This window comes from Anomaloglossus baeobatrachus, chromosome 5 (assembly GCF_048569485.1).
Source record: "Anomaloglossus baeobatrachus isolate aAnoBae1 chromosome 5, aAnoBae1.hap1, whole genome shotgun sequence".
NCBI lineage: Eukaryota > Metazoa > Chordata > Amphibia > Anura > Aromobatidae > Anomaloglossus > Anomaloglossus baeobatrachus.
The window spans coordinates 33,009,004-33,034,072 of record NC_134357.1 but is presented as its reverse complement, the minus strand read 5'-3'; the positions used below and the strand labels follow the sequence as shown (position 1 = coordinate 33,034,072).

At 42.2% G+C, this 25,069-nt stretch overlaps 1 protein-coding gene across 1 annotated transcript in view; it reads left to right on the top strand.

Annotated features, from left to right (window-relative positions):
• The first annotated feature begins 4,118 nt into the window (after positions 1-4,118).
• Positions 4,119-25,069, top strand: part of LOC142310742 (neurotensin receptor type 1-like) — a 53,044-nt gene continuing 32,093 nt past the window's right edge. Inside the window, exon 1 of the mRNA XM_075348377.1 lies at positions 4,119-4,320. Within this exon, the coding sequence (XP_075204492.1) occupies positions 4,245-4,320 (76 nt within the window). The 5' untranslated portion in view covers positions 4,119-4,244. The remainder of the gene's footprint in view (positions 4,321-25,069) is intronic.

The following is a 25,069-nucleotide window of genomic DNA, read 5'->3' as shown; positions in this document are numbered from 1 at the left end:
CAAAAATGGTACCGTTAAAAACGTCAGCTCGAGACGCAAAAAATAAGCCGTCATTGAGCCTAAGATCCCGAAAAATGAGAACGCTACGGGTCACGGAATATGGCGTAAAACGTGCGCCACTTTTTTCGGACAAACTTCCGATTTTTTTTAACCCCTTATATAAAAGTAAACCTATACATGTTTGGTGTCTACGAACTCGCACTGACCTGAGGCATCACACCCACACATCAGTTTTACCATATAGTGAACACAGTGAATAAAATATCTCAAAAACCATAGTGCTATCGCACTTTTTTTGCAATTTTTCAGCATTTGGAATTTTTTTGCCATTTTCTAGTACACAATATGGTAAAACTGATGGTTTCATTTAAAAGTACAGCTCGTTCCGCAAAAAATGAGCCCTCACATGACCATATTGACTGAAAAATAAAAAAGTTACGTCTCTCAGAAAAAGAATGGCGAAAAAAAAAACGGAAAGCGAAAAATCGGCCGGTCGTGAAAGGGTTAATGGGAGGTGTGATTGGTTGCTATAGGCAACAAAGGACATTCTCAGTATAAGAAGATTGTGTGTGAGGTAATATGATTTCAGTGCAGAGACAGACAGAGAGAGACAGACAGAAAGACAGACATAGAGACAGACAGGACAGACAGAGAGAGAGAGACAGAGAGAGACCGACAGAAAAAGAGACAGACAGAGGCAAACCGACAGAGAGACAGACAGAAAGAGACAGACAGACATAAAGGGACAAACAGACAGAGACACACAGATAGAGAGCGAGGAAGAGAGACACTTAGTTACTATACCGGGCAATGCCGGGTACTACCGCTAATTCTAAATAATCACAAAATATCATTTCTGTATGAAAACACCAAAAATAAAGCCCTAACCCACAGCCATGTCCCCTCTACAATATGGCAGCAAACTTAAAGCCAGTAATAGAATTGCTGTTTTATTTTGTTTTTTTTCTCTCCAAATCATCCAGAGAACATAAAAACATAAAAACATAAGAATACAATAAAATCTGCTATGTTGGAAATTGAAAACAATAAATTCTTGACATAAAATATTGATTCAGACACACGGATATTTTTTCAGTAGGCTTCTCTGAGAGAATAACTTATGGGGGAAAAAACAACTACTAAGCGCAATATCCTCTTGTTTAACTGCTGCTATACGAAGCCGTTCACCTTATGCAAAGATTTAGTCATGAAAATCTTTCTATTTGATAAGATGACCTGTAAAATGGGATCCACATGGGATATTTTGCAGGATGCATTTTAGCCACGAGGAGGACATCGTGTAGATTTAAAGGGATTGTCCACTACGAAGATACTGATGTCCTATCTTCAATGTATAGGTGCATCTCAATAAATTAGAATATCATCAAAAAGTTAATTTATTTCAGTAATTCAATACAAAAAGGGAAATTATTATATAGAGTCATTACACACAGAGTGATCTAGTCCTATATATTATACTGAGTCATTGCACACAGAGGGATCTATTCCTATATACTGTGTTATATGGAGTCATTACACACAGAGGGATCTATTGACATTGATCTAATGACAGTAGGAAAGGCAGGTACAGGTAGGTATGGTAGGTACAGCAAGTATAGTAAGGCAGGTACAGTAGGTATGGCAGGTACAGTGGGTATAGCTGGTACAGTAGGAAGGGCAGGTACAGGTAGGTATGGCAGGTACAGGTAGGTATGGCAGGTACAGGTAGGTATGGCAGGTACAGCGGGTTCAACAGGTACAGTAGGTACGGCAGGTAAAGTGTGTACAGGTAGGTACGGCAGGTATAGGTAGGTATGGCAAGTACAGCAGGTACGCCAGGTACAGGTAGGTATGGCAAGTACAGCAGGTACAGTAGGTATGGCAGGTATAGGTAGGTATAGCAGGTGCAGCAGGTACAGTAGGTACGGCAGGTAAAGCGGGTGTGGAGACACGCGAGTCAGTGGGTGCTCTCGTCCGCTGATCAGGCCGCCTTTAGAAAGACAGCATGGCCCAGGGCTCATCCCAACTGAACGCCCACAACACAGGGTGAGGGAATCACAATACTAAGACTTTATTGGATCCCCAAACAATTAACGGCACATAGCTCACAACCAGCAAAACACACAAATGTAACAGCAACAGAGTCTCACCCTTCCGCTGGCTCACCAGGGATTTGAATATCCGTGCTTCAGAGCTTCCAGGGCTACTTACTCCAATCCAGCAGCACCCCGCTTTCGGCGGGCACCCACCGAGACTGGAATAACGCCAGATTTAGGAAGCTGGCTGAGGTCTGCAACGTCTCTAGTCAGGTGACTGGATTGTCCCAACCTGGGTTTCTTCCTTAAGTAGTCTCTGGTGTGATGATGTGACATAATCCTGGCAGCTGGAGTCGAAATCTCTAGACTGTGGATATGGTCTCCAATCGGAGTCCCTAGATTGAAGCCATGTAGCCAAGTGATCCTTTAGTCGGAGCCAAAGTCCCTAGACCGAGTCCACAAGGCATCCTGGTTCTTATCCCCTAGCCAGCTCCTAAGAGCTTAGACTGGATCATGCAACATCCAACAACTGGTGACTTAAAGAAGTCGCTTTTTATAGCCATAGCCTTCCCTTCGGATATACTGTGCCCTTATCGGATTGGTTGTACAAGATTGCTTCTTTTATTGGATGAATTTCAAGCTATATTCAAATATCCAGAGACAAGGGTGAGACAGGTAAATTACATCACATCTAGCAATTCACTTAGTAATACAATGGGAAGTTCACATAATTGAGTTATCTGGGTGTCTGGCCTTCAGTGGACAAAACAATTACATAAGTCAACAAAAACTTCAATACTAAACTCCCAAGAGTCTTGTAGAACAATGAGGGCTTATCCCCCGTCTATAAACAAACTATCTTCATGTCTGGCTGAATTTTAAGAAATGTAACCCCTGCTAAGCATTGACAGAGTCCAGGTTGTCAGGTATGGCAAGTACAGCAGGTACAGTAGGTACGGCAGGTACAGGTAGGTATAGCAGGTACAGCGGGTGCAGCAGGTACAGTAGGTACGGCAGGTAAAGTGGGTACAATAGGTATGGCAGGTACAGCAGGTATGGCAGAAGTAGTAGGTTCAGGCAGGTACTAGAAAACAGGTACTGGTTGGCAGCCACAGGTAACAAACACAGGATACAGGGAACGGGACCTGACAATTAGTAACTTATCTTTAGCAGTAAGACTATGTTGCTCAGGCACCTACCTAGTACCTCAGCCAAGAAGGTGGCAGGAGAGATGGAAGGAGACGCCACCATTGAGCAGCTGGGAGGGTGAGTACACCAGCATCCCTGCTGGGAGGAGGCAGCGGGACAGTGCGGGGACACAGCGATACAGCTGTCTATGGAAGACACCATATATCTACTTTTCTCTCACTAGCTCAGAGACAACTGAAAATGACAGATTGAACCACAGAGGGGGAAAACTTGTGAAAAATACAGTATACACATTATATAATGGCCAGAAATGGAGTTATTCCTCATGTGCACAAACAGGACATGCTATACTGAAAAGTCCAGGACGGGTAATAGTGAAAGTCACCTGAAGTGACTGGTATGCTTACTCTGAATGAAGTATAGTTGGAAATATGATAAGCCATTCCAGCCTGAAGTCAGCAATTTTGAGCCTTTTTTATATTTATGAATGGGAAATTGACAGGAAATTGTACCTTTCTTCTATCTGTCACATATCTAATGATATGAGAGAAACAGGTAAAACGTTAAAGCAACAAATAGTACATAGTATTTACTATAGTAAAAAGTACATCAGTGGTTTTTGATTCCTGATGAAGGAGTCGTTTGGACTCTGAAACGCGTTGAATAATCAAAACCCTTGGATTTCTCTCCTGCTTATCTCCACGCAGCACAATTAACCCTTTCCTCCCTCCTGTTACTACTAAAGCAACAAATAGGAAATGTCTTAATATACCCTAAACCTTTGTTTTATTGCTAACACTACGTGTACGTATATGGCTAATAGCCTTGAAATGAGCTGAATGTCAGAGATGCATCACTGCAGGAACAATCCCCACAAGCTTCTTTCATCCACTTCTGAGGATTTACTCCAGCATCATTCTCCTTCCAGAAGCCAATGGGCAGCACAGGTAGAAGATAAGGTCTGTATAAGAGCCTGGTGATGTGAGGGCTCGCCGTCCACGGCATAGGAGAACAGCGCTGCCTCCCACATCTGCCCTCTCTCTCCACATCATGGAATAAATGCATTTCATTCAGAGAGCAGCCGGAGAGAAGATTCTGTCACCAGCCGGCATCAGACACCGGCGCGTCTCCCAAAGTAAGTAGCAAGTCATTCATTCTGACAATGTATCAATCATCCACATCTCCGTACATAATATCCAGCATGCACAACTCAATCCAAACCCATTGCACATCAGGATTTAGGGAAAAAAAATTCAATCTTACAGCAATTTTATTTTTCAATTGTTTATTTCTTTTTTTTTTTTAATGAATCATTATTTTTTTCAGTTTTTTGATACTGAGATATTTTGGATATTCTTTAACATATTCAATCAAGAAAATTATTTTTTTTTTAATGCGGAGATATGTTAGATTTGTGATCAATAATTATTATTATTAATATTATAGAACTATTATTTGTTATGTTTTATTATTACTGAGCTTTTTTACATATATATATATATGTAAATATATATATATGTAAAAATATATATTTTCTACATTTTTTTTTATTTTTTATATATATATATTTTTTATACTGAGATATTTTATATATATATATATATATATTTATATATATATACACACCGTGTGTATATATATATATATATATATATATATATATATATACACACACACACTGTATATACTGTATATGATATCAAGATAATTTTTTTTTACCTTTTTTATACTGAGATATTTTATATATATATATATATATATATATATACACATATATATATATATATATATATATATATATATACTGTATATGATGAAGATAATTTTTTTTATCTTTTGTTATACTGAGATGTTATATATATATATATATATATATATATATATATATATATATATACATATATATATATATATATATACTGTATATGATGAAGATAATTTTTTTTATCTTTTGTTATACTGAGATGTTTTATATATATATATATATATATATATATATATATATATTTTATACTGTTTATGATGAAGATAATTTTTTTATCTTTTTTTATACTGAGATATTTTATATATATATATATATATATATATATATATATATAAATCATGAGAATTATTTTTTTTATACTGAAAACAAGATATCAATGATATATTCTCTTTATTATAAACTGTAAGTGGCATTTATAGGGGAATGTAGCAAAATCCTCAATAATTTGTTGATTGCGCTTGTATATAAGGCTTTGTACCCTTTATGGAGAAGATCGCAGAGAAGCTGATGCCCGGCACTGATCTTGTCCTGTGTCTTGGTTGATCTTCATTTATTAAGCTCAATTCTGGACTATATTTCTTTAAATTGGAAGTGGATAAGGTGAAAATATAATATGGATATTAGTCTCCTGTTCCCCAATTTATTTTTTGTTGCTCGGTGCACTTTTAAATTATATTTGGTATTTAGCAACAGTAAAGACTTTATAGAATGATCTGTTATCACATTTCACAATATACAGTGAAAATACTATTAAATAGATCTTGTTGACTTGATAGGGCTAGTGTACTAACTTGAAAAAAATCATGTTAGGCTGTATGTATAAGGTTTTTTTTAATTATAAGACAATGAGTACATTTTAAAGTAGCTTGGGCAGAAAGTCTGCAGTCATTCTATCTGGCTGCAGACATCTGAATCTTGACAGTGAGCGGTGCGCACACTGTCAGGATTCTCTAGTGTTGTCAGCGGAAGGGGGCGGTCATGTGAACGCAAGGATGTGATTTGCAAACTTCCACTCACATTCCAACTAAGCGTGCACAGCAAGTAAGCTACAAGAATGCAAATCACATACTTGCTGTGACCACTTCCTCTCATTGGCAACAATGGAGAATACTCGTAGTGACTGGCAACAGTGGAGAATCCTCACAGTGACTGGCAACACTGGAGAATCCTGACAGTGACTGGCATAACTGGAGAATCCTGACAGTGACTGGCATAACTGGAGAATCCTGACAGTGACTGGCATCACTGGAGAATCTTCACAGTGACTGTCAATAGAGGAGATCCTGACAGTGACTGGCAATACTGGAGAATCCTGACAGTGACTGGCAATACTGGAGAATCCTGACAGTGACTGGCAATAGAGGAGATCCTGACAGTGACTGGTAATACTGGAGAATCCTGACAGTGACTAGGAACACTGAAGAATCCTAACATTAACTGGTAAAAATGGAGAAGCCTGACATTGACTGGCAACACTGGAGAATGCTGACAGTGCCTGGCATCACTGGAGAATCTTGACAGTGACTGGTAATACTGGAGAATCCTGACAGTGAGTGGCAACAGTGGAGAATCCTGACAATGACTAGCAACACTGGAGAATCCTGACAATGACTGGCGACATGAGAGAATCCTGACAATTACTAGCAACACTGGAGAATCCTGACAGTGACTGGTAACTGTGGAGAATCCTGACAGTGACTGGCAACTGTGGAGAATCCTGACAGTGACTGGCAACAGTGGAGAATCTTGACAGGAACTGGCAAGAGTGGAGAATCCTGACAGTGACTGGCAAGACTGGAGAATCCTAAAAGTGACTGGCAAGACTGGAGAATCCTGACAGTGACTGGCCACACTGGAGAATCTTGACAATGACTGGCAACACCGGAGAATCTTGACAGTGACTGGCAACTGTGGAGAATCCTGATGGTGACTGGCAACGGTGAAGAATGCTCACAGTGACTAGCAACAATGGAGAATCCTCACAGTGACTGGCAATAGTGGAGATCCTGGCAGTGACTGGTAATACTGGAGAATCCTGACAGTGACTAGGAACACTGAAGAATCCTGACAATGACTGGTGATACTGGGGAATCCTGACATTGACTGGCAACACTTGAGAATCCTGACAGTGACTAGTAATACTGGAGAATCCTGAAAGTGACTGGTAACACTAGATAATCCTGACAGTGACTGGCAACACTAGAGAATCCTGACAATGACTGGCCACACTGGAGAATCTTGACAGTGACTGGCAACAGTGGAGAATCCTGACAGTGACTGGCAACAGTGGAGAATCCTGACAGTGACTGGCAACACTGGAGAATCCTGTCAGTGACTGGCAACACTGGAGAATCCTGTCAGTGACTGGAAACACTGGAGAATCTTGACAGTGACTGGCAACACTGGAGAATCCTGATGGTGACTGGCAACACTGGAGAATCCTGACAGGAACTGGCAACACTGGAGAATCCTGACAGTGACTGGCAACACTGGAGAATCCTGACAATGACTAGCAACACTGGAGAATCGTGACAATGACTGGCGACATGGGAGAATCCTGACAATTACTAGCAACACTGGAGAATCCTGACAGTGACTTTCATCACTGGAGAATCCTGACAGTGACTGGCAACTGTGGAGAATCCTGACAGTGACTGGCAACTGTGGAGAATCCTGACAGTGACTGGTAACAGTGGAGAATCTTGACAGGAACTGGCAACAGTGGAGAATCCTGACAGTGACTGGCAAGACTGGAGAATCCTGACAGTGACTGGCCACACTGGAGAATCTTGACAATGACTGACAACAATGGAGAATCTTGACAGTGACTGGCAACTGTGGAGAATCCTGATGGTGACTGGCAACGGTGAAGAATGCTCACAGTGACTAGCAACAATGGAGAATCCTCACAGTGACTGGCAATAGTGGAGATCCTGGCAGTGACTGGTAATACTGGAGAATCCTGACAGTGACTAGGAACACTGAAGAATCCTAACAGTAACTGGTAATACTGGAGAATCCTGACAGTGACTGGTAACACTTGATAATCCTGACAGTGACTGGCAACACTAGAGAATCCTGACAATTACTAGCAACACTGGAGAATCCTGACAGTGACTGGCAACACTGGAGAATCTTGACAGTGTGCGCTCTATATGGTATTAAAACTCAGATGTCTGCAGTGAGATAGAATGAATGCAGACTTTCATCCAAAGCCTGGAGAACCCCTTTAGTTCCAGCTAACTTATACAACAATTCTGGAATGGATTTTTTTTTTTAAATACATACACCAACAGCATCAAGTCTAAAGGCCCATTTACACACAACGATATCGCTAACGATATGTTGTTGGGGTCACGGAATTCGTGACGCACATCCAGCGTCGTTAGCAACGTCGTTGCGGGTAACAGCTCTGAGCGAGTGTTAGCGATCAAAAATACTCACCTAATCGTTGATCGTTGACACGTCGTTCATTTTCAAAATCTCGTTGGTCGTTGTGGACGCAGGTTGTTCGTCGTTCCTGAGGCAGCACACATCGCTACGTGTGACACCCCGGGAACGATGAACAACCGCGTCCTCCGGCAACGAGGTCGGCGTGTTGATAATGAGGCTGGTCTCCGCCCCTCCGCTTCCATTGGTTGGCCACTGTGTGACGTCGCTGTGACGCCACACGAACCTCCCCCTTAACAAAGAGGTTGTTCGCCGCCCACAGCGACGTCGCTAGGCAGGTAAGTCCGTATGACGGGTGTTAGCGATATTGTGCGCCACGGGCAGCGATTTGCCCGTGACGCACAAACGACGTGGGTGGGTACGCTCGCTAGCGATATCGTAGCGTGTAAAGCCCTTTTAAGAGAAAATCTAAATTTAAAGGGAACCTGCCACCATGAAGATGCAGTGTAATCTGCAGGCAGTATGTTATAGAGCAGGGGGAACTGGGTAGATTGATACATAGTTTTGCAAGAAAAGACTCAGTATAATCTGTTTTCATAATTTAATCTTAATTTTTGAACAGATTTAATTGGATATAGCTTGACAATTTTATTTATTTTTTTTTGCAAAATGATGCAAACTAATTGGAAGCCCATAGAAATCTATTCTTTACAAACAAATGCATGTAAATATGAAGTGTAAACTTTGCTTTATTACGTTTTTTCTCTTTATGTTCATGGATAATAGTGAACAGCATTGAGTATGTGTAATTAGCACATGAAAGGAAGTGGCGGAGCAGGTTGTGCCGTGTCCTACATATAAGGATGAAGATTTATATCCGGAGCAGGAGAGATCATCTGATATTTAGGTGTAATTACTCTCTGGATCTGCTCTTTGATGGTAATAAGTCATTATCAGTGGTGTGTATTGGTCTTTAGCTGAACAAACAGAGCAAAATCAGCAACCACAAATCTTACATTTCATAATGAAAGTCTATGGAGTGGTAATGAAAGTTCAAGATTCAACTAGATTTTAAAGGGATTCTCCAGTTTGACACAAGAATTTAACATTATCTGCGGAATGTTTAGTAATGTTATCCGGTGCTGTCCATTTAATTCATTGTGCTGCCAATCCGCTAATTTACGAGTGCGTCTTCTGTACGGTATAGTCGCTGCACTTTCAGACTATGCAGTGCACTCTCATCCTTGGTAGTCTGGGACACGCCCCCTACTTTTGCATTGACCACGGCTAGTCAAATGAATCAGCAGCCTGGCAGAGGACACCACGGGGCTTTACAACAGGTAATGACAATATTTTTCATCAGTTGGAAAGTTGCTTTAATCTGTTCTCTTAAAATTGTATCGAATTACATGTTGTAAACTGTGGAAACGAAAATACACTGCTGCTCAGAACATCCAAGTTCTCTTCTGCTTTCTGCTGTCCCTCAGTTATTCCTCCTGGAAATGTATGAACGATAACTTGAGAGTTACCGTTCCCCTTGTCCATGGGGTAAGGTTCCCACACACTGATATTTTCTGATCACTGCTGCTGATGAAATCAGACTATTTCGGAAAGCACATATTACGAAGAGAAATGGTAACAGTCAATTATCAATTTATTCATTCATTTTCAGGAGGAATAACAAAGGAATGGAACAAAGCAGTAAGAAAAACCCAGCTGGACTCCAGAGGATAAATAAAAATTCTTCTTTATTTATTTCAACTTGATTAAAAATATGTGTTTCGGCGAGACACCTTCCTCAGGTCAACAATCTCGCCGAAACGCGTTGGGGTATACATCTGCCATTCAGGTGTCTTTACTTGCAATATGGATATTATTTTATCAAGTTGAAATAAATAAAGAAGAATTTTTATTTATCCTCTGGAGTCCAGCTGGATTTTCCTTACTGCTTTGTTCCATTATCTTCTCGGCTAGCTGCCGTAATCCATGCCGGACCATTGGATATTAACAGGAGGATCTATTCGGGCTTGTCTCTGCAGTGGTGAGCGTTTTTTTTTGTTTTTTTCTATATGTCTCAATAACAAAGGAATGGTGCAACACAGAGATCCGAGAAAAGATGATGAAACATTTTTTTTTTTTAAGGCTATGTGCACACAGTGTGTTTTTTTTTATGTATTTTTTGAGAAATCTGCACTAAAATCTGCATGCCAATCCTAAAGCCAGCAAAGTCTATGAGATTTCTGAAGTGCTGTGCACACATTGCTTTTTTTTTTCCTTGCAGATTTAGTGCAGATTTTGGTGCAGAAAAAAATCTGCAGCATGTCAATTGTTGGGGCGTTGTTTAGCCCTTCCAGTCATTCACTTAAAATAAAAAGCATGAAAAAAAAGCAGCAAAAAACGCACCAAAAACACATTCGTTTTTGTGCACTTTTTTCTGCAAAAGGTGCAGATTTCATGCGGAAAATTTCTGCACCAAATATGCAGCGTGTGCACACACCATTAAATAGGCCCTGTGCGCACTTAACGGATTTTGCCGCAGATTTTCTGCGAATTTGCTGCATGTTTCGCTGCAGAAAATGTTCATAACATCTCTGCAGTGATTCACCAGCAAAACCTATGGGAAAAAAAAATCCTGTGCGCACTAGGCGGATTTTGACAGCTGCATGTTTTGCTGTGGGATTCCCGCAGCAAAACCAATTGCATGTCAATTCTTTTCCGCACATCGCTGCGGGATTTCATTCCATTGACTCCAATGTAATCGTGAAATCCCGCAGGAATAACGCAGGCAGCAAATTCTGTGCGGTTCACTGCGTTTTCCTGCGTTATTCCCTGCGGTATTTCGCGGTTTACCTCCGGTAATGTACATCGCTGCCTGCGGTTTTGCAGGGAAGTGATGTCATTACAGGAAGAGGAAGCGGAGCAGAGAGTAAACACACAGATCACAGACATAGAACACAGACACAGACACATAGAATACACATAGAAATCAAATGGAAATATAGAAACCAAAACACGTGGGCTCCGCTGTATATTTACCGTCCAGCCGGGGTAAGCACACAGCAGCGGCCCGGTATTCTCAGGCTGGGGAGGGAGAGGGGCAGGGTTAATGTCCCCCGCCTCACTCCCCCTCCCACAGCCGAGAATATCAGCCGCAGCTGCCCCGGCACTGTCGCATGCATTATGCGGCACTACCGGCGTGTCCCCGGCTCTTCTTGCTGCCGTGTAGCAGTGGCAGTCAAGGTAATACAAGGGGTTAATGGTGGCGGATCGCCGCCATTAACTCTAGGCTTGATCATTACAGCGTCTATGTGACAGCTGACATGATCAACCCGTAAGTAAAGTGAAAAAACACACACCGAAAAATCCTTTATTTTAAATAAAACACAAACAAGCCTCGTTCACCCTTTTATTAACCCCTCCCGAAACAAAGCTCTGGCGTAATCAACAGCTCCGGCGTAATCCACAGCTCCGGCATCCTGCGATGCTTGCATCCAGCCGCGACTGACACAGACACTGCTGAATGCAGGCTCGCAGCGAGGTAACTCCAGGGCATTTCCCACGGCCGGTAATGTGAACTCACTACCGACAGTGAGAAATGCAGCAATCTGCCCTCTATCTATCTATCTATCTATCTATCTATCTATCTATCTATCTATCTATCTATCTATCTATCTATCTATCCCTCTATCCCTCTATCTATCTATCTATCTATCTATCCCTCTATCCATCTATCTATCTATCCCTCTATCTATCTATCTATCTATCTATCCCTCTATCCCTCTATCTATCTATCTATCCATCTATCTATCTATCCCTCTATCTATCTATTTATCTATCTATCTATCTATCTATCTATCTATCTATCTATCTCTCTATCTATCCCTCTATCTATCTATCTATCTATCTATCCCTCTATCTATCTATCCCTCTATCTATCTATCTATCTATCCCTCTATCTATCTATCTATCTATCCCTCTATCTATCTATCTATCTATCCCTCTATCTATCTATCTATCTATCCCTCTATCTATCTATCTATCTATCCCTCTATCTATCTATCTATCCCTCTATCTATCTATCTATCTATCTATCTATCTATCTATCCCTCTATCTATCTCTCCCTCTATCTATCTATCTATCTATCTATCTATCTATCTCTCCCTCTATCTATCTATCTATCTATCTCTCTATCTATCCCTCTATCTATCTATCTATCTATCTATCTATCTATCCCTCTATCTATCTATCTATCTATCCCTCTATCTATCTATCTATCTATCCCTCTATCTATCTATCTATCTATCTATCCCTCTATCTATCTATCTATCTATCTATCCCTCTATCTATCTATCTCTCCCTCTATCTATCTATCTATCTATCTATCTATCTATCTATCTCTCCCTCTATCAAATCAAATCAAATCAAATCAAATCAAATCAAATAAGCTTTATTGGCAGGACCAAATACAAATTAGTTTTGCCAAAGCAAGTGTACATTAGGGGCTGGGGCTGTGGGGATGGTGGGTGGGGACTGTAGGAAGGATGGATGGGGCTCATCCAGGGTGGGGACTGTGGGGGCACTTCTAGGATGGGGGCTATGGAAGTCCATGGCTTATGATGGGGCATATCCACGGTGGGACTGTGGTAACGGTGGATGGGACATATCCAGGGTGGGGATTGGGGGGGCCACATCTGGGATGGGGGGCTATGGAAGTCCATGACTTATCATAGTTCTCTTTCTCGAAGTCTATGGCATTCGCTCACATACTGCGCTGCTATCTCCACTGCGCTCTCTTCTTCCCCCAGCAGGATATATATTTTCTCTTCCTCCTTCATGGAGCTGAAATCCGGGAAGAGATGGGAGAGTCTCCTGAAGTGAGTGTCCCTCACTGCTGAGTACTATCTATCTATCTATCTCTCTATCTATCCCTCTATCTATCTATCTATCTATCTATCTATCCCTCTATCTATCTATCCCTCTATCCCTCTATCTATCTATCTATCTATCCCTCTATCTATCTATCTATCTATCCCTCTATCTATCTATCTATCTATCTATCTATCCCTCTATCTATCTATCTATCTATCTATCCCTCTATCTATCTATCTATCTATCTATCTATCTCTCCCTCTATCTATCTATCTATCTATCTATCTATCTATCTCTCCCTCTATCTATCTATCTATCTATCTATCCCTCTATCTATCTCTCCCTCTATCTATCTATCTATCTATCTATCTATCTATCCCTCTATCTATCTATCTATCTATCTATCTATCTATCTATCTATCTATCTATCTATCTATCTATCTATCTATCCCTCTATCTATCCATCTATCTATCTATCTATCTATCTATCTATCTATCCCTCTGTCTGTCTATCTATCTATTCTTCTATCTATTCTTCTGCCTATTTCTCTATCTCAGAATGAAATTACTTTTTTTTTTCAATGTGCTTTATTGCATTGAATGCAATAAAGCACATACCAACCCGCACGCGGCAAAACCGCGGCAATACCGCGAACAATACTGCGGTAAAGCCGCGGCAAACCGCATGCGGTTTTCGGGTGCGGTTTGCCGCGTTTTTTTTTTTACCGCGGGTGCGGAAATCTTTGAATACCTGCGAAATTTTCTGGAGAAAATTCCATTTTGCAGTGCGCACAGGGCCTAAATAGGAAATACAGGTTTGTAATAAACGAGATGTGCACGTAGAGCGGACAGCTCATATTAATAAGCTGATGATACGCCTGTAATAATCGTCACACTAATTCTGGCATTTTCACCATAGACATGCATGCTCAGCCGGGTATGCATATTCCACGGCCAGACACCTCTATTCTGTTGAGAAGTATCAGGGTGCTCCAATACATGTGCATGGCCAACCCTAGACTGTTCCTTAAGACGGTAAAGAAAAGTAGCGCATGTGGGGCCTCCCGACTGCCCCCTGACAAATTATATCAGGGGATTTCTAACGTCCAAGCCTTTTGTTATATTGGGAAATAAGCTGCCTCCAATGAGGTCTAGTAAAAGTTCTCTCCACTTTCACCGGTCAGGAACACATGCACGCTTAACTGAAAGGAGTGTGCATGCGCATGAAAGCTTAGGAGCAGAGATGACGAGCGGTTTGATCCATAACTAATCAAATTTATTATGACTTTTCTAAATTTGGGGGCTTTAATTTGTATAATTACAGCAAATTAGAGACCAGTCAGATGGCATTTAGCTGATTAATTTTGAGTGCTGGAAAGGAGTAAAATTAATTAAACAGATTATACTCGTTTGTCCTGTATTTAACCCTCCGCCAGAGTTCCCTGGTCTTAGATTTGTCTTTATTATTACTTTTTTTTTATTATTATTAATTATTATTATTATTATTTATCATGCTCTGCTTATATTGCGCCATTATATTCCTGTCACACGGTGCTTTCCACAAAATTCAGAGACTGCCATCAGGCTCTGTTCACATTACAGATTCAGACACTCCATCCGATGGTTTCTCTGGTGTTTCTGATCAACTCAGGCAGACTCGGCCATTGACCTGCTGTCTGCTCATTCATAGACAGGCTAGCAAGAGTTAACTTCTGCTAGCCTGCTCGTTAGGATTCTTTGATGACATGTTGTAAGGAAGCCAATCACTTTTGCTCCTCTCATTTTTAGGCTTGAGGAAGTCTTCTACCCACGCCAACTATAGTCTACGTTGTGTTGGTCTGTGTGTTGTGGTGTTCCAGATTTTCTGGAGAAAGAGTTGCTTTGTGCTTGGTGTTGTTGTGGAGTTATCTTGTCTTGTTGTTTCCTTCCTGCTCTTGTTTTACTCCTAATTTCTCATTGTTTTATACCTCTGTGTATGCATGCTGTGTGACACAATTTTGGTTTCCCCTGTTTGACTATTTCTGGGAATTAAATCACACTCCTGCCCTCGCCCCACTGGGGGAGTTGGTGGGGGTATAAGATCAAGGCTGGTCAGGAGTAGCCACCCCACCATTAGGGGTATCACTGTAAATAGGGATAGCAAAGGGCCGCCTACTCTGAGGGTTACCTTAGAGGCCCCGGTTTCCCACTATCCCCATAGGGCCTCGTGGCAATTCAACAACGCTTTACAGATATTATCATGACTGCACTCATTGGAACTCACAATCTAAATTCCCTATTGGTATATCTTTGGATTCTGGGAGATACAAACATACAAACTACTGCTGACGTTGTCCTTGGTCGGATTTGAACCCAGGACCCCAGCGCTGCAAAGCAACAGTGCTGCTAACCACTGAGTCACCAAGCTGCCCATGTAGTCACATGTAGCTAAATACTGGCCTCAGCACCAGAAGAACCCAATTCAATGAGATGTGACCAAGTGAGGTCAATCACTGGCCTTGGCACCACAATAACCCACGTAAATGAGATGTGTCAACCCTTTACAAGACCATGTGAGGTCCATCACTGGCTTCAGTACTGCAAAAAACAAGCTGCATCACCTTCATAAAATGACTGCATGGGGCCAATCACTGGCTTCAGTACCAGAAGAACCAAAGTCACTGAGATGTGACCATGAGGCCAAACACAGACCTTGGTACCACAAAAATCCATGTCAATGAGATGCATCAACCCATTACGAGAATATGCCAATCACTGGCTTCGGTACTGCAAAAATCCAAGCTGCATCACTTCCATAAAATGACTGCAGGGGGCCAATCACTGGCCTCAGCACCAGAAGAACCCAAGTCAAGGAGATGTGACCACATGAGGCCAATCACTGTCCTTGGTACCACAAGAACCCATGTCAATGAGATGTATTAACCCATTACAAACCATGTTAGTCCAATCACTGGCCTCAGCACCAGAAGGACCCAAGTCAAGGAGATGTGACCACATGAGGCCAATCACTGTCCTTGGTACCACAAGAACCCATCTCAATGAGATGTATTAACCCATTACAAACCATGTTAGTCCAATCACTGGCCTCAGCACCAGAAGAACCCAAGTTAAGGAGATGTGCCACGTGAGGCCAATCACTGGCCTTGGTACCACAAGAGCCCATGTCAATGAGATGTGTTAACCACTTACGAGACCGTGTGAGGCCAATCATTGTCTTCAGTACTGCAAAAAAAAACAAAAACTGCATTACATACATAAAATGACTGCATGGGGCCATCACTGGCCTCAGCACCAGAAGAACCCAGTTCAAAGAGATGTGACCATGTGAGACCAATCACTGGCATTGGTACCAGAAGAACGCTCGTCAATGAGATGGGTCAACCCATTACAAGACCATGTGAGGTCAATCACTGGCTTCACCATCGGAAGAACCCAATTCAATGAGATGTGACCGCGTGAGACAATCACTGGCATTGGTACCAGAAGAACCCTCATCAATGAGATGCATCAACCCATTACAAGACCATGTGAGGTCAATCACTGGCTTCAGCATCGGAAGAACCCAAGTCAATGAGATGTGACCACGTGAGACAAATCACTGGCATTGGTACCAGAAGAACCCTCATCAATGAGATGCATCAACCCATTACAAGACCATGTGAGGCCAATGAATGGCTTCAGCATCGGAAGAACCCAAGTCAATGCGATGTGACCATGTGAGACCAATCACTGGCCATGATACCACAAGAACCCCTGTCAATGGGATGCATCTCAACCAGGAAACTTTCTATCGATTCTGCTGGCCAAATCAAGCAAATATGTCCAATACTAATCTTGGAGGATTTGCTCATCTCTAGTTAGAGGAGAAATCTGTCAAATTTTGTTTTCTTCTGTATTTTGGCTTGCAAATTCTGATGCAAAACACCGGCCAGAATCGTGTGTTGTGACTGCGGCCGGTCAGCGATAATCAGCTTCTTCCGGATTAGTCTATCGCATCACGCTCATCATTGTATGGATTGGCTCTGCACACTTATCCTACTGATTGATCTTCAGGGAGTGATAAATGCATTGAACCAGTCTATATCACAGGTACTTGTAGCAAAGACACAATGGAGAAAATCTCCTAATGAGACCGGAAGTTGTCAAGTTGGTTAATGCAACAATTACCGAGTCTCCTGGGATGAATGACGTCTCTTTTTACACTTTCAGTCTGGGAAGATTTGTTTTCCTCCTGTGAGATATTGATTATTAAGGGAAGCGTTCTGCATTGTTTATACACAGACTCATTACTGTTTTATGACCGGACACGATGTGCAGAGATTTATATCTTAAAAGATAAGCAGCCAAAGTGTCATCACTTCCATCTCCAATGTCAAAGACAAAGGGCTTCTTCCTTGTTTTAGGCCCCTTTCACATCCGTGTAAAAAGCACGTGTTGCACAGTCCGTTTTGTCCATCCGTGTGGCCGTCTGTGTGTATGTGTGTCATTTGTGTGTCATCCGTGTGTGTGACATCTGTGTGACATGTTTGTGTCATCTGTGTGACATCCTTCTGTGACATGCGTGTGTCATCTGTGTGTGTGTGTGGTATCTGTGTGACGTGTGTATGTCATCTGTGATATGCGTGTTTCCTCTCTGTCAACTGTGTGTCGTCCGTGTGTGAGATATGTGTGACATGCGTGTGTCATCTGTGTGACATGTGTCATCTGTGTGTGACATCTGTGTGTTATCTGTGTGAACCGTGTGTTATCTGTATGTGACATCTGTTGGTCATATGTGTGACGTGTGTGTCATCTGTGTGAACCGTGCGTCATCTGTGTGCGAGTTTGTGACATTTGTATGACATGTGTGTGTCATCTGTGTGACATGTGTCATCTGTATATCAACCGTGTGTCATCCGTGTGTGTGTGACATGCGTGTCATCTGTGTGTCATCCGTGTGTGTGACATCTGTGTGACATGCGTGTGTCAACCGTATGTCATCCGTGTGTGTGTGACATGCATGTCATCTGTGTGTCATCCGTGTGTGTGACATCTGTGTGACATGCGTGTGTCAACCGTATGTCATCCGTGTGTGTGTGTGACATGCGTGTGTCTTCTGTGTGTCAACCATGTGTCATTCGTGTGAATATTACCAGAAATAAACTATTTTTTATGTGTAAAAGATGTGCAAAGCTAGATAAATGCTAGATAGATAAATAGATGTAGAGCTACATAGCTAATTAGCCAAATATAAAAAACTAAAGGAGAAAAACATGTGGGGTCCCCTCTATTTTTCATACCCAGCACAGGTAAGGCAGCAGCTGCGGACTGCAACCCTCAGCTGTTACCTGTACTTTGTCTGGTTATGAAAAATAGAGGGGATCCCGTGCAGTTTTTTTTATTAGGAAATAATTTTTAAAAATGGAGTGTGTCCCCCCAATTTTCATAACCAGCCTAGGTCCAGTTGTGGGTTGGTATTGTCAGACTGGGAAGGTACAAGGTTATTTCTCTTTTCCCAGCCAAAAAATAGCAGCCCAGCTGTGGAGCAGACATTAGATGCTCCAAATCTGGCGCTTTACCCGGCTCTTCCCCATTGCCCTGGTGCGGTGGCAATCGGGGTAATAGTTTATCTCTCTATGTATCTTATCTATGTAGCATTTTTCTATTTTTGAACATCTTTAGCATATAAAAAAAACATTCATTTCAGTATCATGTTTTTTTTCAGCACATGTCACACGGATGCCATACATGTGCTGTCCGTATTTGATCCATGCTGCCGAAAAAAACCCGGACTTGTTGCTGTGTGTAACACATGGACACGCAGGTGGTTCACATGGACACAGAAGTGCGAAGATCCCCATTGATTCCAATTAGTATGTGTGTGAAGAACGTGTGTATACCGGAGACACGTTCACAGAAGGCTATAAATCCCATATCTGCAGATTAATAGCATTTCTTCACGTGATAGGTTTGCTTTAAGCATTTCACAGGTCTTTTGAAGGATATCTGAGTATTTTTTCTACAAAACTCGCAAAATATCATGGTTGTAGAAAAGGTAAAACTGCTTTTAGCACAAATTTCAGTCTCAAACAGTGGGGAAAAAAAATATTTAGTCAGCCACCAATTGTGCAAGTTCTCCCACCTAAAAAGATGAGGTCGGCCTGTAATTGACATCATAGGTGACCACAACCATGAGACACAAAATGAGAAAACAAATCCAGAAAATCACCGCGTCTGATTTGGCAAGATTGTATTTGCAAATTATTGTGGAAAATAAGTATTTAGTCACCTAAAAACATGCAAGATTTCTGTCTCTCACAGACCTGTATCTTCTTCTTTAATAGGCTCCTCTGTCCTCCACTCATTACCTGTAGTAATGGCTCCTACTTAAACTTGTTATCAGTATAAAAGACACCTGTCCACAACCTCAAACAATCACACTCCAAACTCCACTATGGTGAAGACCAAAGAGCTGTCGAAGGACACCGGAAACAAAATTGTAGCCCTGCACCAGGCTGGGAAGACTGAATCTGCAACAGGCAAGCAGCTTGTCGTGATGAAATCAACTGTGGGAGCAATATTAAGACAATGGAAGACATAAGACCATTGATAATCTCCCTCGATCTGAGGCTCCATGTAAGATCTCACCCAATGGGGTCAAAATTATCACAATAACGGTGAGCAAAAATCCCAGAACAACATGGGGGGACCTAGTGAATGACCTGCATAGAGCTGGGATCACCGTAACAAAGGCTACCATCAGTAACACACTACGCTGTAAGGGACTCAGAGCCTGCAGTGCCAGACATGTTGCCCTGCTTAAGCTAGTACATTTCCGGGCCCGTCTGAAATTTGCTAGAGAACATTTGGATTATTGTAGCAACAAGTGAACAAGTCCTGCACCGCCTGCCCTCAGATTACCTCCAAGTTCAGTGGCTCACGTGCTGATGACTGCCATGTAGCGCTGGTTTGCAGGCGCAGCGTGCTGGTCGGTATTGAGCAGCTAGGAGATCCAACAACAGGAAGATGAAAAATCGACCGCAAACAGCTGCTATGCCAAACAATTTCTTTTTTATTCAAGCGTTCTTTTCATCGGTGCAGATAAAAATGCGGGAGGTGACTAGGATGCGAGTCCCTCCAAAAGACCCGTAGAAGTCTGGCTTACAGACGAAACGGCCGTCGTCCTTTGGAGGGACTCGCATCCTAGTCACCTCCCGCATTTTTATCTGCACCGATGAAAAGAACGCTTGAATAAAAAAGAAATTGTTTGGCATAGCAGCTGTTTGCGGTCGATTTTTCATCTTCCTGTTGTTGAACATTTGGATTATCCAGAAGAGTATTGGGAGAATGTAGAGAAAGTAGAACTGTTTGGTAGAAACACAACTCGTTGTGTTTGGAGGAGACGGCATGCTGACTTGCATCCAAAGAACACCATACCTACTGTAAAGCATGGAGGTGGCAACATTATGCTTTGGGGCTGTTTCTCTGCAAAGCGACCAGGATGACTGATCCGTGTACATGAAAGAATTAATGGGGCCATGTATCATGAGATTTTGAATGCAAACCTCAATGAAACATGGCTGGGTCTTTCAGCATGATAACGATCCCAAGCACACTGCCAGATTTCAAAGGAGTGGCTTCGTAAGAAGCATATGAAGGTCCTGGAGTGGCCTAGCCAGTCTCGAGATCTCAACCCCATAGAAAACCTTTCGCACCAACAGTGTGTGCCATCCTTGTGAAGACTTACAGAAAACGTTTGACCTCTGTCATTGCCAACAAAGTATATATAACAAAATATTGAGATGAACTTATGTTATTGACTAAATACTTATTTTCCACCATAATATGCAAAAAAAATCTTGCCAAATTAGACGCGGTGATTTTCTGGATTAGTTTTCTCATTTTGTCTCTCATAGTTGTGGTCACCTATGATGTCAATTACAGCCCGACCTCATCTTTTTTAGTGGGAGAACTTGCACAATTGGTGGCTGACTAAATACTTTTTTCCCCAATGTATGTCTAAGTTGTCATGATTCTGCAGCTGATTAACTTGACTACCACTATCTTTTAGTATTCAGTTCATCAATATTCTGCCAGCACTGTAAGTTCTGGAAAATACGTTCAATTATTTTCCAGCATGTCTTCTCCTTCTATTGCCCAATAGCTTTCCTGCCCTGAAAAGAAAGCCCGCCTCTCTGTTATGCCTGAATGCAGAATAATGTACAGGACAGCAGCACAAACCTAGAGACAAAAACTCCCACTTCCTGTAGAGCCAAAGCTCCACAACCACGTTCTGTAGACAAAGACCCTCCCCCACTTTCTGTTGAGACAAAGACCCGCCCCTACTTCTTTTAGAGACAAAGACCCACCCCTACTTCTTTTAGAGACAAAGACCCGCCCCTACTTCCTGTAGAGACAAAGACCCTCCCCCACTTCTTGTAAAGACAAAGACCCACCCCCACTTCCTGTAGAGACAAAGACCGCCCTCACTTCCTGTAGAGACAAAGACCCACCCCTACTTCTTGTAGATACAAAGACTCGCCCTCACTTCCTGTAGAGACAAAGACCCGCCCCCACTTCCTGTAAAGACAAAGACCCGCCCCCACTTCCTGTAGAGACAAAGACCGCCCTCACTTCCTGTAGAGACAAGACCCGCCCCTCACTTCCTATAGAGACAAAGACCCGCCCCCACTTCCTGTAGAGACAAAGACCGCCCTCACTTCCTGTAGAGACAAAGACCCACCCCCAGTTCCTGTAAAGACAAAGACCCGCCCACACTTCCTGTAGAGACAAAGACCAGCCCTCACTTCCTTTAGAGACAAAGACCTACCCCCACTGCCTGTAGAGACAAAGACCTGCCCACACTTCCTGTAGAGACAAAGACCTGCCCCCACTTCCTGTAGAGACAAAGACCTGCCCCTACTTCCTGTAGAGACAAAGACCTGCCCCTACTTCCTGTAGAGACAAAGACCTGCCCCCACTTCCTGTAGAGACAAAGACCTGCCCCCACTTCCTGTAGAGACAAAGACCTGCTGCCACTTCCTATATAGCAACAAATACCCTTCTCCTTTGCAGATTTTACAGTTGAATCATGGTCATGTTCGGTGGGAGGTGTAATCCATATAGAAACATTATAGTCACTAGCCTATATTAAAGGAGACACAATGTTTTCTACCTACTTTAAGGTGCCGTAATAATGAAAACGATATGTTTATAAGGCTGAGTTCACAACTTATTTTTAGCTTTGGCTTAGTGTGATGAAAAATGGAAGAAGCTAAGCATGTCCATAGTGTTCTGTTAGAGAGAGACCACTGCAAAATTGTGTTTTTCTAATTTTTCTCTTTATAGGTATACTAGCTGTAGTACCCGGGCGTTGCCCGGGATAGTAACTGTCTCTCTCCCAGTCTGTCTGTGTGTCGCTCTATCTCTTTCCTTGTCTGTCTGTTTCTATCTCTCTGTCTGTATTTGCATCAGTCTGTCTCAATCTCTGTATCTATCTCTTTCCCCGTATGTCTCTTTCTCCGTCTGTCTCTTTCCCCGTCTGTCTCTTTCCCCGTCTGTCTCTTTCCCGGACTGTCTCTTTCCCCGTCTGTCTCTTTCCCCGTCTGTCTCTTTCCCGGACTGTCTCTTTCCCCGTCTGTCTCTTTCCCCGTCTGTCTCTTTCCCCGTCTGTCTCTTTCCCCGTCTGTCTCTTTCCCGGACTGTCTCTTTCCCGGGCTGTCTCTTTCCCGGGCTGTCTCTTTCCCGGGCTGTCTCTTTGCCGGGTTGTCTCTTTCCTGGGCTGTCTCTTTGCCGGGCTGTCTCTTTCCAGGGCTGTCTCTTTCCAGGGCTGTCTCTTTCTAGGTCTGTCTGTTTCTAGGTCTGTCTCTTTGCCCGTCTGTCTCTTTGCCCGTCTGTCTCTTTGCCCGTCTGTCTCTTTGCAGGGCTGTCTTTGCAGGGCTGTCTTTCCAGGGCTGTCTCTTTCCAGGGCTGTCTCTTTCCATGGCTGTCTCTTTCCAGGTCTGTCTTTTTCCAGGTCTGTCTCTTTGCCCGTCTGTCTCTTTGACCGGCTGTCTCTTTCCCCGTCTGTCTCTTTCCCTGTCTGTCTCTTTCCTGGACTGTCTCTTTCCTGGACTGTCTCTTTGCCTGTCTGTCTCTTTGCTGGGCTGTCTCTTTCCAGGGCTGTCTCTTTCCAGGGCTGTTTCTTTGCCCGTCTGTCTCTTTGCCCGGCTGTCTCTTTGCCCGGCTGTCTCTCTGTGTCTCTGTCTCTATATCCGTCTCACCACCAACATCTTTTTACCTCACACATAAGCTTCTTATACTAACAGTTTATTTTGTTCCTATAGCAACCACTGACAGTTGCTATTTATATCCTGCAGCTCCCAGCTACATTCAGTTTAATGGCTGCAGGATTTTTGTAGAGTAACTGGAAAGCACTGGGTTAAATTTTCCCGCCCAAACATAGTCTATGATGTTCCCTGAGTCACATGGAGTGTCTGTGCAAAATTTCGTGATTGTACATGCGACGGTGCGGATTCCTTTTCCAAGCAATAAATTTTGTATCTATTTTCTGAAAATGAGAAATGGTCAAAATAACAGAACAATGCATTGCTAGACCTCAAATAATGCAAAGAAAACAAGTTCATAATCATTTCGAAACAACAATACTAATAATGTGTCACCTCAGGAAGATTCAAAAATCAATATTTTGTGGAATAACCATGATTTTTAATCCCAGCTTTCATGCGTCTTGGCTGCTTTCCACCAGTCTTTCACACTGCTTTTGGGTGACCTTATGCCACTCCTGGTGCAAAAATGTAAGCAGTTCTTTGTTTGATGGCTTGTGACTATCCGTCTTCCGCTTGATTACATTCCAGAGGTTTTGAATGGGGTTCAGGTCTGGAGATTGGGCTGGCCATGAGACAGTTTTTATGTGGTGATCCTTCATCCACACATTGATTGACCTAGCTGTGTGGCATGGTGTATTGTCCTGCTGGAAAAACAGTCCTCAGAGTTGGGGAACATTGCCTGAGCAGAAGGAAGCAACTGTTTTTCCAGGATAACCATTATATTGATAACCATTGTATTGTCAGTAGTTTATAGAATAAAAGAACAATTTACATTTAACTCAAAAATATACACTGTGCAGAATTATTAGGCAAGTTGTATTTTAGAGGATTTTTTTTATTTTTAATCAACAACTATGTTCTCAATTTACCCAAAAGACTCATAAATATCAAAGCTTAATATTTTTGGCAGTTGGAGTGTTTTTTTTTTTAGATTTGGTTATTTTATGAGGATATCTATCTGTGCAGGTAACTATTACGGTGCAGAATTATTAGGCAACTTAATAAAAACCAAATATATTCTGATATAGAAGGGTTAATAGTTTCTATATTTCTTGTTTCTCCATCTCACTTGTTTATTTTCACCAGGTAAACAAATATAATTGCACAAAATTTAGAAATAAACATTTCTGACATGCAAAAACAAAACCCCAAAAAATTTGTGACCAATATAGCCACCTTTCTTTATAATGACACTCAGCAGCCGACCATCCATAGATTCTGTCATTGCGTGCAGCAGCCACCACAGCCTCCAGACACTGCTCCGAGAGGTGTACTGTTTTCCCTCCCTGTAGATCTCACATTTTATGAGGGACCACAGGTTCTTTATGGGGTTTAGATCAGGTGACCAAGGGAGCCATGTCATTATTTTTTCATCTTTTAGACCTTTACTGGCCAGCCACGCTGTGGAGTAGTTGGATGCATGTGATGGAGCATGTAATGCATGAAAATCATGTTTTTCTTCAACGATACCAACTTCTTCCTGCACCACTGCTTGAAGAAATTGTTTTCCAGAAACTGGCATGTGGTCTGAGAGTTGAGCTTCACTCCATCC